We start from the raw sequence: 16,246 nt of genomic DNA on the forward strand, positions 1-16,246 counted from the left end.
GAGCAGAGTCTAAATCAAGTTTGGAGCGGTATCACACTTGTAAACTGGGTTCTTTTGCCCCTTGCAGAAGTGTGAATTATGCCTTACAGCAATGGTGTTAGATAAATGCTGTATCTGTTTAATAAAAAAGCGAGAGTGGCAGGTACCTTCTGGAGGGTTGGAAGCAGCGTTTCTGCCACCTGTAAAACATCGCCGGCATGGGAACAGCGTAAGGGCCATAATCGAATCGTAAAAATGTAAATGGCTTACGACAGACAAGACCCTGCGGGAGATTTATAGGTGTTTGGCACCTATAGTTGTTTCTAACCAATTGACTTCTTTCGCTCGGTCAGATCTCATTGGAAAGGATGAAACGAGAGGTTTGCAAATACCTTGCCCTTCGGTTGCAATCGCTGCCTGTAGATGCCCGACTTTGTGATATAACTAATTCTGTTCACAAAAAGTAAGCGATAGGTTAAATAATGTACTTCAGAGTGTCATTATTTGGGTGATTCCAACGTGACCCAAATTCATGATTCTTTACCAGACCAGAGAGATGTGATCTTTTGAATTACATCATATACATTAGCACACAACATTTCCTGACTGCTGTGAATGGTGGCCAGCAACATACCGTGATGCTGCTCCAGCTGGAGCGCAGAGTTTTGTTTGCTGCAAAGGGAGGGTTCTTCCCAGAAGTTTTGCTTTTAATACACAATATGAAAACAGCAAAACAAGACATGAAAAATTACCGTATGCATTAAATCTAGGAGTCAGGCTGCTGCTTTGGCTTTACAGTCGAGCAAGTAAATTATGTTGTAGTAGGAAGGTGTCAAAGTTTTGCTGGTCTCTCAGTTAAACACCGAGCCATAAAAACATTATTTGAGTTGCTGTTAATAAAACTTGCAGTTCATTAAGGATATCTGACAGGGAGAAATCCATGTAAATAGGGATTAGTGACTGGCGAGCAAGCTCTCAGTCATAAAAAAAGTTTCTTTGAGGTTCAAAAGGGTTTAGTTAACGATTTAAAGATTCCCTCTCATTTCATTGTTTTCAGGCATTGCCAACATTACCTACAGGAAGAAAGCTTGAAAAAGCTGTACTTTGTACACATTTTCCAAGTTCCACAAATGGCTACAGATATAAAATATAACAACAGAAAAAACCCCACCACTGAATTCTGAGAAGGAATGACAAAATACCCTGATGACACTGTTAAAATTATGAAGGTCTCCCTCTAGAAGCGAAAAGCAAGATTAGAAGAATTTCTTCTACTTCTATTTATATCACACTTTTGCATCTCTGTTTACCCCATGTAACTAATGATAAGGGATTTCAGCTTTCCAACTATATTGCATTGACCTAATCGGGTGTGTGGAAGGCTTCAGGGAATTCCATGTTTAAAGACTTTGTTCCCACTAAATTAAGGAAGATTTGAAAGTACGGCAGTTTCAGAAAGGGACAAATGAACCTACTGATGGAGAGCAGGAAAAATACATTCTGGAACAAACTTGACTGCAAGCAGCAGAAATACAAAACCCATGCCTTGAACTGTAAACTCCTCACAGCAGTCTTACTGGGATTAATAAATCAAAGTCGTCGTGAGCCCAAAGAAGAGATGTGAAAGCTCTAATAATTGCCGTCTCCTGTCTAACAGCATGGAGTGAGCGCGGAGCGAGCGCTGCCGCCCGCCAATCCACAGGCTGCGATTAACCTCCCGGCCAATTACAGCCTCATTGGCAAAGCAAACAAGGAATTATTGGCTGTTTAGTCGGGCTTTTCTTCTCCCGCTCTGTCCCCTGGTTCTCATTCTGGTTTTTTCTCCTCTTTTCCTGTTAGGCAAAAGGGGAAAAAAAACCCCAACCCATCTGCAAACACCTGATATTCATCTGAGTCGCTGCAGTTGTACAGTCTTGTTAAATTGTTACCACCTTTTCCACAAGCAGTTTTGGCAATTAACCTCGTGGTCATACACTTCAAAGGAAACAACTGTTGAGTTTAACCTCCTTGAGCTACCATGGATTCCTTTATGATTTTTCTTCAAACACTTTTGTTCCCCCCAAAAATGCAGACTGATAAGATTCCTGTTTATTCTTCCATTGTGTCAGTTTATTAAGATGACAAATATCTCGACCAGTTACCACTATTTTGCCGCTCCTCAAAGCATACGCATTAGGAAGCTCTCCTGTTCAATCTGCATTTCTGAGGCAGGGTGCTCTGCTTGCTGGAATCCACGCATTTGATGATCTGACCCCTCCTTGCCCCTGTTTGCAAATCTCATGTATTTCTCACAATGCCTAAAAGCTCAGAAAACAGAAAATACAAGTAGAGTTAATGAGACATGACATGCCACTAGAAATATATATATATCTGTATGTATTTTGTAAAACTCCACCATTACTGAGAGACAGGACTACTTTACACATGAAAAGAGCGAAATTCCTTAACCTTCAATTAGAATACCAGTTAGCGAGATCAGGATCTATGGTTGTACAAACTAAGTTAACTTTTCCTTCTGTCTAAACTTTTGACTACAGCATATATTAGTTCACCAGACTGTGCAGCTGCTCCTTAAGCAACTGGATAGCTAATGATATGGAAGTACCAAAGCAAATACTACAGGAGCGCGATCAAATTACTTGGAATGTTGTTTCCCCCCCATTTCCATTCTGGTATTATTGCACATTTTTTTCTCCAAAGTAATCACAAAAATGTAAAATGGGTTATTCTTAGGAGAAGCTTCCAACAGAGCCAAAGAATACCAAAAAAGTGTTTGAATGACCTTTTGCTACCGAGCACGCACATGCCGGCTGTGCTAATGGCTGCGCTGCAGCAGGGCTACGGGGGAAGCATCACTTTTCTCTGGCTGCAAACTGCCTTGGGTGGGAGGGAGTGGCTGTAAGGGAGAAGGAAAAAAATATTTGTCTAGGAGAAGAATGTAACTAAAGTTTCATATCTGTCTCGCAGTGCAAGAAGGGGAAGCAGTTGGGCAAGCATATGGCATATGTTTCAGCTTGTGAGGGAGGGGGGGAAAAAAATCATGATGTTACGTGCAGTTCAGACCAAATAGAAAACTTATTCTGACTATTCTCATTTGTCAGAGGCTTTTCAAAACTAACCAGATCTCTCCATAGCTCTAAATATCAAAGGAGGAAGGAACCGGTGGGTATTGAGTTTACATTTTAGGCTCTCTTTTAACTGTTTCCACTTTTAATTTTAATATACTTGTCAACAAAATGAAGAACTCCTTAATTCAAAAAAAAAAAAAAAAGAAAGAAGAAGAAAGAAGAAATTAGCGCATTAAATGATACATGGGTCTGGTGCTATGTTGCACAGTTCAGTGAACCCCTGCACAGATCAGCAAGATGGCTGGAAATGTCTCTTTCCGTCTGTTTTTCATCTCGAAAGCCTGTGTACTCAGCAGAGTGTGAAGAGTGCCTCTCTCCCCTCCGAACGCTCTCCTGCTCGCCCCCCCAAAAGCCCCTGCAGCAGAGAACAGGAACTAGAGCAAATGCTTTTGTGAATTAAGAGATCTTGTGAGCGTAAATTTGGTCAGGCTGCTCCTTTCTGCAGGCCAGACCCGGCTGCTGCCCCAGGATGTGAACTGTCAGTTTGCATAGCTGGTGATGAGTTGCAGAACCATCAGTAAAGGTGAAGACGGCAGAAGCAAGAAAGATTCAAGACTGGTGGAAATCATTTCACAAGGAAAATTTCAGCCATCAGTGGGAGGAAGCTTTGAAAAATGCTGCCATTTCCGAGTCAGAGCGAAGGAAAAATTAAATTACTGCCGGTGAGGCGAGCCAAAGTCGCATCTTACCCTAGGGAGAGGTTTGATAACGGTAAACATTTGACAGCTGGCCTGAAGTTGTTATCTTGTTCTAACAGTTGTTATAGTCTGAATGAACATTTCTGATAAGAGAACAGAAAGGAAAACACTAAACCATTTTTTAATTTCTCGCTTTCTATATTTTAAGCTGCACTGCCCAAAGCCAAACAGGTTTAAAGCGGTTTGCCACCATCAGTCCGATTAAAGCTTCGGTTTTATACATGAAGCAATGGACTAGTTTGACACTAATGGCAGCACCACTTCAGCTGGACCGACGTCGAGTGCGTATAGCAACACCTTCAGGAGAATTTTAAATAACTTCAACCCACTGGCCTTCGATATCATTTAAAAATATCCCTTCTGTTTCATAAAGAGCATTTTCAAGAATGAACCCTAAATTAGAGTGAAACTGAAAAAAAAAGTAATCAATTTAAGTATTTAACTTCAAGATCTACCACAAAACGTCGTTTCTGTATTACTTTACTTCAAGCTGTTGATGTACAGCCACAAAACTTTAACTCTCTGCCATCATGTAACAAAGAATAATTAGGCAGACAGGTTAGAAAGGTAGCAACCTGGTTCCACCTGACCAGGGCAGTAATGAATGAAAATCAGTTCTGTTTAAGCAGAAAAAAGTATGTTATCGTCACAGGAAATTTAATTATACGTGAGATTTTTTTGTGTTCAGTTGTTACTGACAAAGCATGTATTGAGGAGGGAAATAGAGCTCTGCTCTGTACTGCTATTAGCAGCTCCTCCTTTAGAAAAATACAGCGTGGATATGGAAAGTACATTACATGTATGTCAAAATCAAACTACCATTCTGGCAGTGAAGCATGGGCTGGGTTTTTTTTCTGTCCTTTCTTTTTTTATTTATTTTTAAATTTAGAATGCATTTCTAAGCTGTTTAACTAACGCAGCTTAACCTCACAGAACACATACACTAAACATTTACCTCCCATTAAAAATAATTAAGATGAATATGTACCACAGCTTTTAAACTCTGTTTAATAACTCACTGAAATGGACTGTTGGTAAATCTTCGTATCACTGCGTACCTCAAACCTTCCTGCCCAACGTGCCTCCTTGCTGCAGAGGCAGGCACGTACAGCTGGCACAGCCAGAGCTGACAGATACACCTTCCCTGATGGTAATGATCCCACAACAGGCACACGACCACGCTCCAATTAGAAAGGCAGCATGTAAAACTTGTTCCTTCGATACATAAATTAACTCCAAAACTCTTTCTGTATCTCCTGTATTAACAGGTAGAAAGTGTTTCATTACTTTTTCAAATGACTCTACCCCATCTTAAAGCAAGAGTATATAAATTGATATTAAAGTATGGTATTTTGAGAATGTTTCAAAGTAAGGTCAAACTCGTATTAAAAAACCTACTAGTGTAGGCTAAAATAACAGTCTGGCTGAGCAGCCTTCGGTGCATCTGGGTTCAATTACCCACTACATCCTTGCTATGTTTTCTACGAGCAAGAACAACGCAAGCAAGGCTTGGAGTTCACGAATAATGTCAAAGTTAGGTTACTCAGAAGAGGAATGAGATAAATCATCCAAATATCACAGCCATATTGGCAGACAATTTTTTCCCCTTTACTTCATCACCGAACGCAGCACACTGCTGCACAACGGCAAAGAGAGGACAAAAGTCCTCACCTTGCGAGGAGGCCTGAACTCAGCTGGAATGCCTGCTCTCTCGCACACGCTCTAAAAGAGAATGAAAAGCACACGCTAAAATGATAGGTCAAAAAAGAGGCAAAGCCCAACCTAATACACAAGGTAAGCAAACATGAACTGATTTTTTTGTTTTGTGTGTTTGAGCCTGGAACGATGAGGCTGGATTAACACTCGTTATTTGCATTCAACAGGCTGCTGCGTGGAGCAGGAGTGGCTGTGACGCGCGTTGAAATGTTGGCTCTCTCCTTTCCAACTACCCCAGAGGTGCCCAAAACTTAGACCAAGGACAAGTGTCCTGTGTCTCGCTTTCATGTTGTCAAGTTAGTTAATATAGATTTCAGAGCTGGGTGGGTGAGCGACGTACTGGAGCTCACCTCAGCAGTGCCTCGGGGTACGAGGATGCCAGACTGGGAGCCGCCGTCCTCAGGATCACACCCAAATCGGGCTACCACGGCCAATGCAGGCGGTGTAAGAGAGACGTTAGACTCCAATGTCGCACGTCCTCCTAGAGGATAGCTGCCACATCCCTGCCCCGCGCACCTCAACCTTTCTGACTAGTCCAGAGTTTTGAGATTGTACTTAGATCATGAATAAAACTCACAACAGCGGCTCTGTCTGCAAACACAGATGCTCCTCCAGGGAACGCGAAGATTGTCATTCGCTTCCATAAAGGCCCATAAAAAAGCAATTGTCAGTAAAGTTGCTCAAAATTACGTATGTTCTGGGAACACTGTATAAAGTATTTTTAAAGCACCATGTTTAATTCTGAGCAGCTCTATATAAAACATGGTAAAAGCTAGCAATAAATTACTACCATCAAAAATGCGTTTGCTATTTTATCCACTGTATTCTGTTTGCATCAAATAACACATTTGCTAAATGATCAATCAGGTTAGATTGAGAGGAAAAAGGGTCTTTTGCCCAGTCAGAGTTTGTCAGAACACTTCCAAATTAGAATAGAATATTTTAAATCATGCAATATCCAAATGCCACATTATATATGTATTTATCATAAATTCATACCACTGTAATGTACCTAATTATATAAGGTCATTTCTTATAGAAAAGCACTAGTATAAAAGTTTTATGCAAGAACAGTCTGGCTGTTTATTAATTTACTACCACAGATAAGAAGCCCTCCACTGATTGTTACAGGGACGTACGCAACACACTTCTGCATTCCAGAAAAGTAACCTGCCCAGCTTACAAAAGATTAACCAGCAATCAGAATCACGGACTGACAGGACCTCAAGGCTTAGTCCCTTCCTACCTCTGTGCGTAAGCCACCCTCTCCCTCTCCCAGCGCTTGCCTTGTGCTTACCTGTATCCCTGGAGACCAGCATTTACAACAAATGCTATAAATACACAGAGTAATTAGGCATCTTTTGAAGCAAACCTAAGCTCTTTGCCATCTCAGCAATGTTTTAACTTCTGGAACAGAGAACAATCTCGGTTTATAAAGAACATGAATACAGCCCTCGGACCAAGCTCAGAGCTACAGTTAGGGAGAGCCTAGAGGAAAAACCCACCCTTGGGCAGGTCATCACTAGAGCCAGGGAATGGTAAATTTTGGAATTGGCAATCCAGACTTTGCCGACTCTTCTCTCATGGCGACAAAGCGAAATATCCCCGTGAACCCCTCACATACCATAAAACATGAGGGAGATTTAAAACTCATTTCCAGAGGAAATTTTAAAAACTATGTGCGCTACATGCGCACACCTTGACACCACGTAACTTCTGTCAGGCTCTTCTCTTCCCGCAATCCAGATTGCTAACGGCTAAGGAAAGGCCCTAACAAGTCGGCTGATGCTGAAGGGACAGAGCCAGCAGTGGTTCAAAACCTCTGCTTCGCTCGTCAGCCTATTGCAAAGGCTGTAGGATTTACACAACTAGTTTTGCCAAGTTTTGGTTAACAAACAACACGCAAAGAAGCAATTTGGACTTTGCCGAGCTCAAATTATCCAAATGGTACCTATTTACCAAACAGGGAGGCGCATTTGTTGTTTCCAAGGCAAGCAGCACAAACTGGAGAGGTACATGTACGCGTGTATGTAGATAGATAGATACAGCAACAACACTTTTTACCTCCAGTGGACTCTACGTCATATCCTTTAGTTTTATTTATTTCGGCTCTTTAGTCCATTCATGTACAGGCTTCGAGGCCCTTCCAAATGCTGGATTTAAGTGATGAAATAATATCTTAAAAAAACCCAAGTATTTTGGGACGGGTATGATTAAAGATACCCGTTTACATCAACAGAATTTCAACTTTGCCACGAACCACGCGCTCCTCCAGCCAGTAAGAACTACTGGTGCACTTTGGCAAGTCTGGCATGAACGACACAGAGAAACAGCAGATTCATATTTAGTTCCTCCCTACCTTTAGCATCCGACTCGCACCGCGATAATTCAAATAACATTTCACTACGTTAACTAAGGTATCGTACACAAACAGTTAAATACAGCCTTGCAGGGGAGAACGGAGTTTCCCCTGGCTGCTTGTTGGAGCCCTGCAAACCACCACGAGCAAGACTTTTCAGTGTGTGGATCATCAGAACCGTGTTCGGTGCGTTAACGTAAAGCTGCTTACAAGGTACAGCCAACCAACGCCTGCTTTTATGGTTTGATCTTGCCCCACCCAAGTCAAATTCAAAATCCCCAAGTAAAACTACCCCTCACATAAGATAATTAAACGCTGAGACACGTAATATATAAAAACCCAGAGCAATCCCGTTTTCCTACTGAACACACTGGGAAGAACTCTATACCATTAACTATGCAGGGGGAAGAGATGAAGCCTTGTCTCACAAGACAGTTTTAATGCCTGCAGTAAACCTGTTTAAGACTGAATTTACTTCCAGAATTTCAGTCCTTCCCTTGCATGCTGGAATTGGGAGGTATGGCAGAAGGGGGGTCGTGGGGTTTTGCATCTTACGAAGAACAAAGGGAAGCAACTTCAATACAACCTTGAAACAGACCTGCAGGCTGAATTGTCTTTTGTAAAAATTATATTCCTCTGACTACGATGTGTAAGTATCTGCTCTTATCTAATAAAAAGATCCTTTTGAAGTAAGTGGTTCAGTTGGCCTGTGCCAATGCTTGTGTTACTAACCCAGAAGAAAGGCCCACTGAATACAGTATGCAAAAGCCTTGTCTGATCTGTATCACTTTGAACCATAAAAGCAGCAAGAGTAAAAACAGAAGGGAAGCCAAGTGCTTAATACTGGACAGCGACTTTCTTTAAATCTCTTCTACCTTCTGATTAACTATAGTGAATCTACTACATAACAGCAGCGTGTGGTAGGGGCCTTTCCTGCGCAGAGAAACATCCAGAAATTGAGAAAGTGCACTGGGAGCCAGCAACCAGAGGCCATGCTTTGACTGCAATTTCGGTTTCTCGCTTTATAGGATTATTTCTGAAAGGTGACGTAATTAAGGAAGTGTTTTGGGAGGATATCTAAAAGCAATATGAAATATACGTAATTCCAGATTATCACCCAGCAGAAAATTAGTTAAACATCACTTCTGTCCATTTGCATGTTATTTATTGTAAAGCAAGCAAGCAACACTGTAAATGAAAGTCCAAGGATTCTCTTTACAGTTTTCTAAAAATCAGGGATTTAGAAGTTATCTGAAAAATTTAAACTAGGCACAGCTCAAGGACGTATGATTTTTTTAAAATGAATTTTCAAAAGTTTACAGTTGATTTTATAGAAAAGTGCAAAAGGACCCCGGAAACTATTTAGTTCCTTAAAATAGATGTGGAGGATAAGTTTGTCTAGAATTTCATTGGCATTCCTTAAGCGGCCTTCTGTTTTTATAGTGTGTTGTAATTGTTGAGATGTCATTCAGAGAACAGCAGCCATCAATCACTCCGGTATTAATAAAGAATTCATAGCGACAAACTCCTCAGATATTCTGGCATCATTCTGAAGCACAACTAATTTCACGATGGTCTTTTGAACAAGTTTTCCTGAAGAGTTAGGAACCTTACTTCCAGCGCGTTATGAATGAAAGCAGGATTAGTTTATGTATATGTATTTTTTTTAACCTTCAAATTTTTTCTGTCTTGAGCCTTTAGGGATGCGAGATCCTTCAGCTTCTTCCAAGAGAGGTTTGTGCTTCAGAACGGACAACTGCATGCCCTTGCTTCTGTACTTAGAGACAGTGGTAACTATTTGCCCAAAACCTGAGGCGAAGAGGGAGCTGTTCTACTGAGCAACTCAGAAACGTGAATCCAGGAGACAGTATTTATTTCTGCAACATGTGAGAACACTTGCTTAGACTTGCAGAAGTACTACATCGCCTAACAGAGTTTCACCAAAAGGAATATAGACCAAGCAATCCTTGCTCTGGATTATGTTTCTGAATAGTCCCTGCAGACTACACGGACTATTGCGTTACTGAAGGCAGATCTAGCCATTCTGGAATTAGCAAATTATTTTTAAACACTTTACATGTGATTATGCATAATGAATAAATAAACACACATTTATGATGGAGAGATGTTACGGTTCAAAAAAGCAACACAACATCTTTCAGCTACCCTTTCTTAAACCCCTAATATGCTTGTGCATAAATAAAGCCCTTAGCGTGCTTGGATAGACTCTCACTGAGACGTGCCGATGGTGCTAATTCAGAGCAGAAAACGCTCTTATTCCAGGCCACTGCAGTGAAGTGACATTTACCTAATGCAGCTATAAATTTCCTGATAATTAGTGGGCAGCTGATGGTGATGCAGTCTGACTAGTGCAGCAATGCCAGCCTCAAACTCGCTCTCCAACACCCACAAGTTAATCAGATTTAAACCCCAAAATTTCCAAAATTCTGAATAGTGCAATGGCTCAGAGGCAAAGGCTGGTGCCACTAAGCTCACACCAGTTGCTGTGATCTTTTCATGTTCCAGCCACTGTTACTAACAAGACGCAGCTCCCCTTTACACACCACAGTTTTCAATGTCAGAAAACTCACATGACTTCATTTAGCAATAAGTAATCAACATCTCTTGAATCCTATATAGTTGTTGAGTAAATTTAGATAAGTTCACACTGCTAAGATGATGGAATTTTGAGGCGTGCAAAAGTCTCTTGAAAAATTATTTTCAAAAGTTACTTTTAAAATTTTAAACACCTTTGAGATTCCTGAGCCAGATTTGAAAGTTTCCAATGTCGTTTGGATTTGCAAAGCTAAGTAGTTGAGCAACTACTTTAAAAATCTGGCCCCAAATCACATACAATCTTTCACCTACTGTGAAGTGCACGGTTCCCACTGTTGGTTCATTCTATGCCACTACCATACAAAATAATTCAGTTTGACAAAACGATATCAAGGAACTTCAGTTGTGGCTTTTTCTTTCAAACCTAATGCTGGAAAATGTTTACATTCTAATACTTTGGAGGTACAAGACCTGATTAAATAGCAGCCCTAGATGTCCTAGTACAGTAAGTTTATTTAACACTGCAAGAAGTACTATGGAAGTTGTAAGGAGATTCTCAGACAGAGAGAAAACACAGACCCATCCTTTAAAATGCTTTCTCAAAACAATCTTTGACCTTTTAGGTGCATCATGAACGAGGCCAGTCAATCAGTGAAAGCCCTTGCCCCGTCCTTTTCTTGGACGAGCTGTTTCTTCATCACACAGTTTTAGAAAGAAAAAGAGCCTTTCTGCATGATAGTTTAGAATATTGTTCTAAAGCAAAGTGTAAGATAACATTTGGGAAGTACCCTGAAATTCTCATTGAATGCAAAGGGCCGTCCACACATTCTCACCGCTCAGGAAGCGTTCAGCTCACCCCTTGTTTTCTGAAGGAAGGGAAAGACGACGTCTACCAAAGCTGTCAGGATGGCACAGGAACGCTTCCCACAGTCACTAACGCTCCCACCTCCGTGGCGTTCATCAGACTGACTTGTCTGAGATGCAAGATCACAGTCACAGTTTCCCAACTGCACTTCCCTTTTGGTTTTGCCTATCGTTTTTGGCCAGTCAAGCTCAGCAAGTACCTGGAGGCTGGCAGCAAGTGGAGTACCACAGGGGGCTGTGCTGGGACCTGCCCTCTTTAACGTCTTCATCACTGACTTGGAAGAGACAGCCGAGCGTGCTCTCATCATGCTTGCCGATGACACCAAAGGAAGATGTGTGCTCCAGGGCAGGGCTGCCACTCAGGGGGGCTTGGAGCAACAGGCTGACAGAAACCTGGTGCAACTCAACAGCGACAAGCGCAAAAGTCTTGCACCTCACAAGGAAGGGCCCCCGTGCAGCAATACCAGCTCCTGTTCAGAAACTCGCTCCTGCACCACACTGGTCAGGGTACAGAGAGCAAAGGAGCATCAGGCACACCAGCGCAGCTCAGTCTTTAATAAATACATCCACTGTATGAGTATCTCCTCTCTGGGTCAACAGCATCTTCACGTGAACACAAATCTGACACGAAAGTAACTGCAGAGATTAGGATGGATTTTAATAGGCCGACCTAATCCCTGCACGCATAATACAAAGACCAATAAAGTCAGGGCACGTTTTTCCATGTACTCAGCTTTTTAGTTCATACAGTAATTATAGCCCACGCTGATCTTTAAAAATGAAAAAACCCAAAGAATTAGAAGAACGACAACAGGGTGAATTCATTACGTTTATTTTTGTTTTAAATTCCTAGTTATTAGAAGTGTTGGGCCATCTAGATCCTACCAATATGCTTTTGAAATCTGCCTTCAGTTACACAGCAAACACTAGATAGGAACTTTCTGACCTCTCTCCGATTTAAAACTTGGTTGTAAGCATTACTTTTTGTCATTCTTTTCCATTATTAAAAAGGGCAGTGCGAAAAAAAGATGATTAAAGATATCAAACAAACACCAAACCTCATGTGAATGGACTGTTGGAAAATAAAGTGCGATTTAATGACGTGAGAAATTAGATGAAACTGTCAAGTTTAAAGAATCTTAAAATGGTTAACAGGTCAAAACATAAAAACTTCTTTATGTATAGAGTGAATATAAAGGGAACATGGTAAGTATCTGCCAAGGGTTAATTGCAACCCTGCATGAAAAGCAGTTAACAAGTGAGAGTTAGAACACCCAGGAGGAAAAGAAAAATTTTTCCAGTGCCATGAGAAATAAACAACAAGGGGGAAATATTTCCTTTGGCCACTGTTACCTCCTCTCCAAAAGCTCAGAGGAGCAGTGGGAATGCCAAGGCCTGGTTTGCTCTTGACTCCCTCTGAAACATTTGTCTTCATTACCACTCTTTTTAATCAGGGCTCCTTCATGAGTGTTTCTGCTCAGCCCCCAAGGGGCAACTCTCGGCTGCGATAAATCAGCATCCATACCGCAAGTCACTAATCAGCACTCTCAGGGAAAGAATAACAGCGAAGTGCAGACCACTAAAGGCTTGGAGAAACCTGAAGGCTCAGTGGCCTCAAGGAAGAATGGCCTACATAAAAATAATAAGTCAGTGAACCATCACTACCTCCTAGGCTTAGCAGGACTTGCATTCAGAGAAATTATTTAAAAGCCTCTTGCACACAAATTGTTCTCACTGTATGAAGGGTACTTTACTGATAAAGAGGAAACGCGCTATCGCCCTTGAGCTCGGTTCGACTAATTCAGTGTATTTCACTTCCACCTCCTCCTATAAAGCATTCAAGGAAACAAACTTGGTAATGAATACCTACTCTGCCGTCCTACCACTTCTGGGGAAAAAGACCAGTGCGTGATGCAACTGAACGAAGAGGAAAGGGAAACTGATAGAAGATAACACATTGGCAGGACACCTCATTCATTACTGCAATGGAAGAGGAAAGTATTTTGTCTGTTTCTTTTGTTTAAAAGGTTATTTATTAACACAACTAAGCAGATGCCATCTTAAAAGGAAAATATCTGCATAGGTTATCTGTACTCACGACGATCTCTCTGCATCTGATCCCTTTAAAACTACTGCGCAACTTTCGAACTGCAGAAACAATTAATATTTCAATAGTCATTACTATTCCTCAAAATTGTCCAAATTCCCAAGTCTGCGTCAACGCTTGCCAAACACATCACAGAAAAAAGCTGAATGCACACCCAAAACCTTTCTGCTTTTTCCCCAAGTGGCTTGGATGCCAGTACCACTATGAAATAGCTGTGAGCTGTAAAACCGTACTAAGTATTGGCATCCAAATTAGCAAACTAAGCATCCTCCTATCCAATAGCTGTTAAACAAAAATCCCAGAGCAAGCTTTTCCAAAACCACAATTGCAGCCATCCACAATTTTTTCCCTGTTAAGACTCATCTCTATGGTACCTGGAAACCTGGCCCATGTAGATAAAGCGATTATGGCCATACATGGAAAGATCACAGAAAGGAAGAATCTTCCACCGTTCCTACTTCCAAAGCTCGGGAAGGTCCAGAAATCACATCCATCCCGCGAGCAGACTCCAGCACTGAAACTGAGTGTTACTGTAGAAAAACCTTCTACAGTCCTAAACCAACAAACCAGAATTATTTGCTGTTGTCTACTTTTCTTTTTTTTCTTCAAGTTTTGGACGATGCGTACTGTAGAACAGATTCAGTTGTAGCTGGGAGGTAAAGAAGGGCACCTGCAAACTCCTCTTCATGGCCCAGATTTTGAGGTCTCCTGCATGTACTTCACCATTTGGTATTTCTACGGTGGGATGTATAGCCACAGCCAAGTCAGCTTCTGGGTCTCATACAAGGGTAGTTGTAACACAGCTTTGGATTCTGGGTTTAACTCCCATTTAAATTAGGAAAGAATAATGGTCCTGTGCTTTAGCAGCAGTAGGCTTCGTTGCTGTGCAAGTGTCCCATTAGCAGAGGGCCTCTGTCAGTTATTAACTGGCTTCCTCGGGACCCAGAGCGGCAGGACCTGCATCGCTTTGCACCCAACCGCTGCCAAACTATTCATAAAGCACAGAGAGCATCACTGGGATAGAGCAGCTCCTGACCGAAGGTTTAAACCTGAACGCCAAACAGAAGGGAAGGAAAGAGATATAACCTCTGCTATTAACTCATCATGAACTTCTGAAGGGTTCTAGGCTCACACCCAAGTTTATTACACTTCAAGGGTTACCGTCAGCAATATAAAAACATTTACTGCTTCACATTAATCAAAATACAAGTAAATAATCTGCTAATTATGCTTATTAATACGTGTTTGAATTTAGATGCTTGCTAAGTAGCTAATTTCAGACAGTTAAAAGGAGCGCACAGTATTCAGTTTAGGAAGACACAATCTGCTCAAAAGTCAAATCTTTTGAGCACTATAAATATGTGGCTCAGCAGAGATGGGTTATATTAGAAGAGCTGCTAAACCAGAGCATGGAATGTAACAAAAATATTCGCTACATCAATCGCGCTCCTTTACTTCAAAGAATTCAATATACTTCAGTGTTCCTTTCTCAAAGATGAAAATTGTCATTTAAGTTGTCTGGTCCCACTCCACTTAAATGATCCTTTAATTTCCTTTCTTATTTCTAAGCCCTCAGGTGGCCAGTGCAATGCTATCTGGCCTTGGTTGCATGTAAAGTTCACAGCTCCTTGCCTGATCTCATGATCCTCTCTCAAAACAGCACTTTCAGAAGCGTTTCCTGTCTAGCTCTGCCTTGCGTGATGTGCTGCTTGGCTGAATCAGCTGCCAGACTAAATCCCTTTCGTGGAAAGCCGTAGAAAACTCGGCGCGGCCCCTTCCCCCTCCACCTAGGGCCTGACATCCGGAACTGACTTAGGAAGTACTATAATGGTTACCAAATTTTGGGGAACTGCCTTAGCTTTTCTGAGCTAAACATATGTTTAGTACAGGCAGCATCCACCGTCACCACTTGACCTTATGGCAGCCTTCGAGTTGCTGATTTTTCTTTTCCTTTTTTTTTCCCCCCTTGAAAAAACAAGAAAACTTTTACCAGATAACACATGATGTAAATGCAAAATTATGTTGTGAAATGACTGCAAACATGCTGTTTTCCAGATGTTTGACGAGACAGTAAAGAAACAGCACAAAGAAGGGTCAACAGTTTCCGTCAGAGAGACTGCTGGGTTCCACATGAAAAAAACCCCAAACCCCAACATTCAGATCTCATAAATTCAAGGGACTCTGCGCAGCTGTCAAGCTATTTAGACTTTAGAAATAAAATGCAAGGTTCCTCTGTCATCTGCCAAATTTCACTCCATCGATAGGTGGTTAAAAGATGTTTGACTGTTAACATTCTACGAATTTCCTAAAACCATTATTACCTCAAATGAAAGAAACTGCCTGGGAACCGCTGCTCCTGGTAAAAGCTATCTGAGGTAAGCAGGGCTGCCACCCTCTGCTTGCTTATAAATACAAATCTTCCCTGAACCGCACGAAAACAAAACTTTGCATGAGAAAACGATCAAAAAGAACTGGAGGAAGAGATGAAAGAAAACAGTAGCTGCCAAGGCACTTCCCCTTATCCCACCATGCCAAGAATGACCGATACTATTGCCACAAGGAATATTGGCTTTTATTTTTCATCACCTAATCCCCCAGCTGGTGTCAGAAGGACAGACAGATCACCCTGTTGATCACGAACACTGCTACCAGCACAGGGCCCCAGGAAGCTGCAGAAAAGTGGACATCTTTGAAGGAATCCATCAGGATCAGCAGGGCTGGAATTTCAGTTCTTTCCAACTCTGCTTCCTCTCTCAGGACACAAACCTGTCCTTTTGGACGAGACCATCAGGAGCAGCCATTTGAGACTACTCTTGCTATGCTTTTCCTTGGTTGCCTT

General features: G+C 41.6%; 1 protein-coding gene across 11 annotated transcripts in view; it reads right to left on the reverse strand.

The window, feature by feature from the left end:
* The window catches only part of BCAS3 (BCAS3 microtubule associated cell migration factor), a 370,473-nt gene that overhangs the window by 159,840 nt on the left and 194,387 nt on the right, over positions 1–16,246 (reverse strand). Inside the window, exon 23 of one of the 11 annotated variants that reach the window (XM_075113188.1) lies at positions 1–2,276. This exon is cut by the window's left edge and continues 7,105 nt beyond it. The exons of the other annotated variants lie outside the window; for them this stretch is intronic. Coding sequence (XP_074969289.1) covers positions 2,257–2,276 — 20 coding nt within the window. The 3' untranslated portion in view covers positions 1–2,256. The remainder of the gene's footprint in view (positions 2,277–16,246) is intronic. 11 annotated transcript variants of the gene reach the window in all.

The sequence above is a fragment of the Phalacrocorax aristotelis genome, chromosome 18 (genome assembly GCF_949628215.1).
Source record: "Phalacrocorax aristotelis chromosome 18, bGulAri2.1, whole genome shotgun sequence".
NCBI classification, from domain to species: domain Eukaryota; kingdom Metazoa; phylum Chordata; class Aves; order Suliformes; family Phalacrocoracidae; genus Phalacrocorax; species Phalacrocorax aristotelis.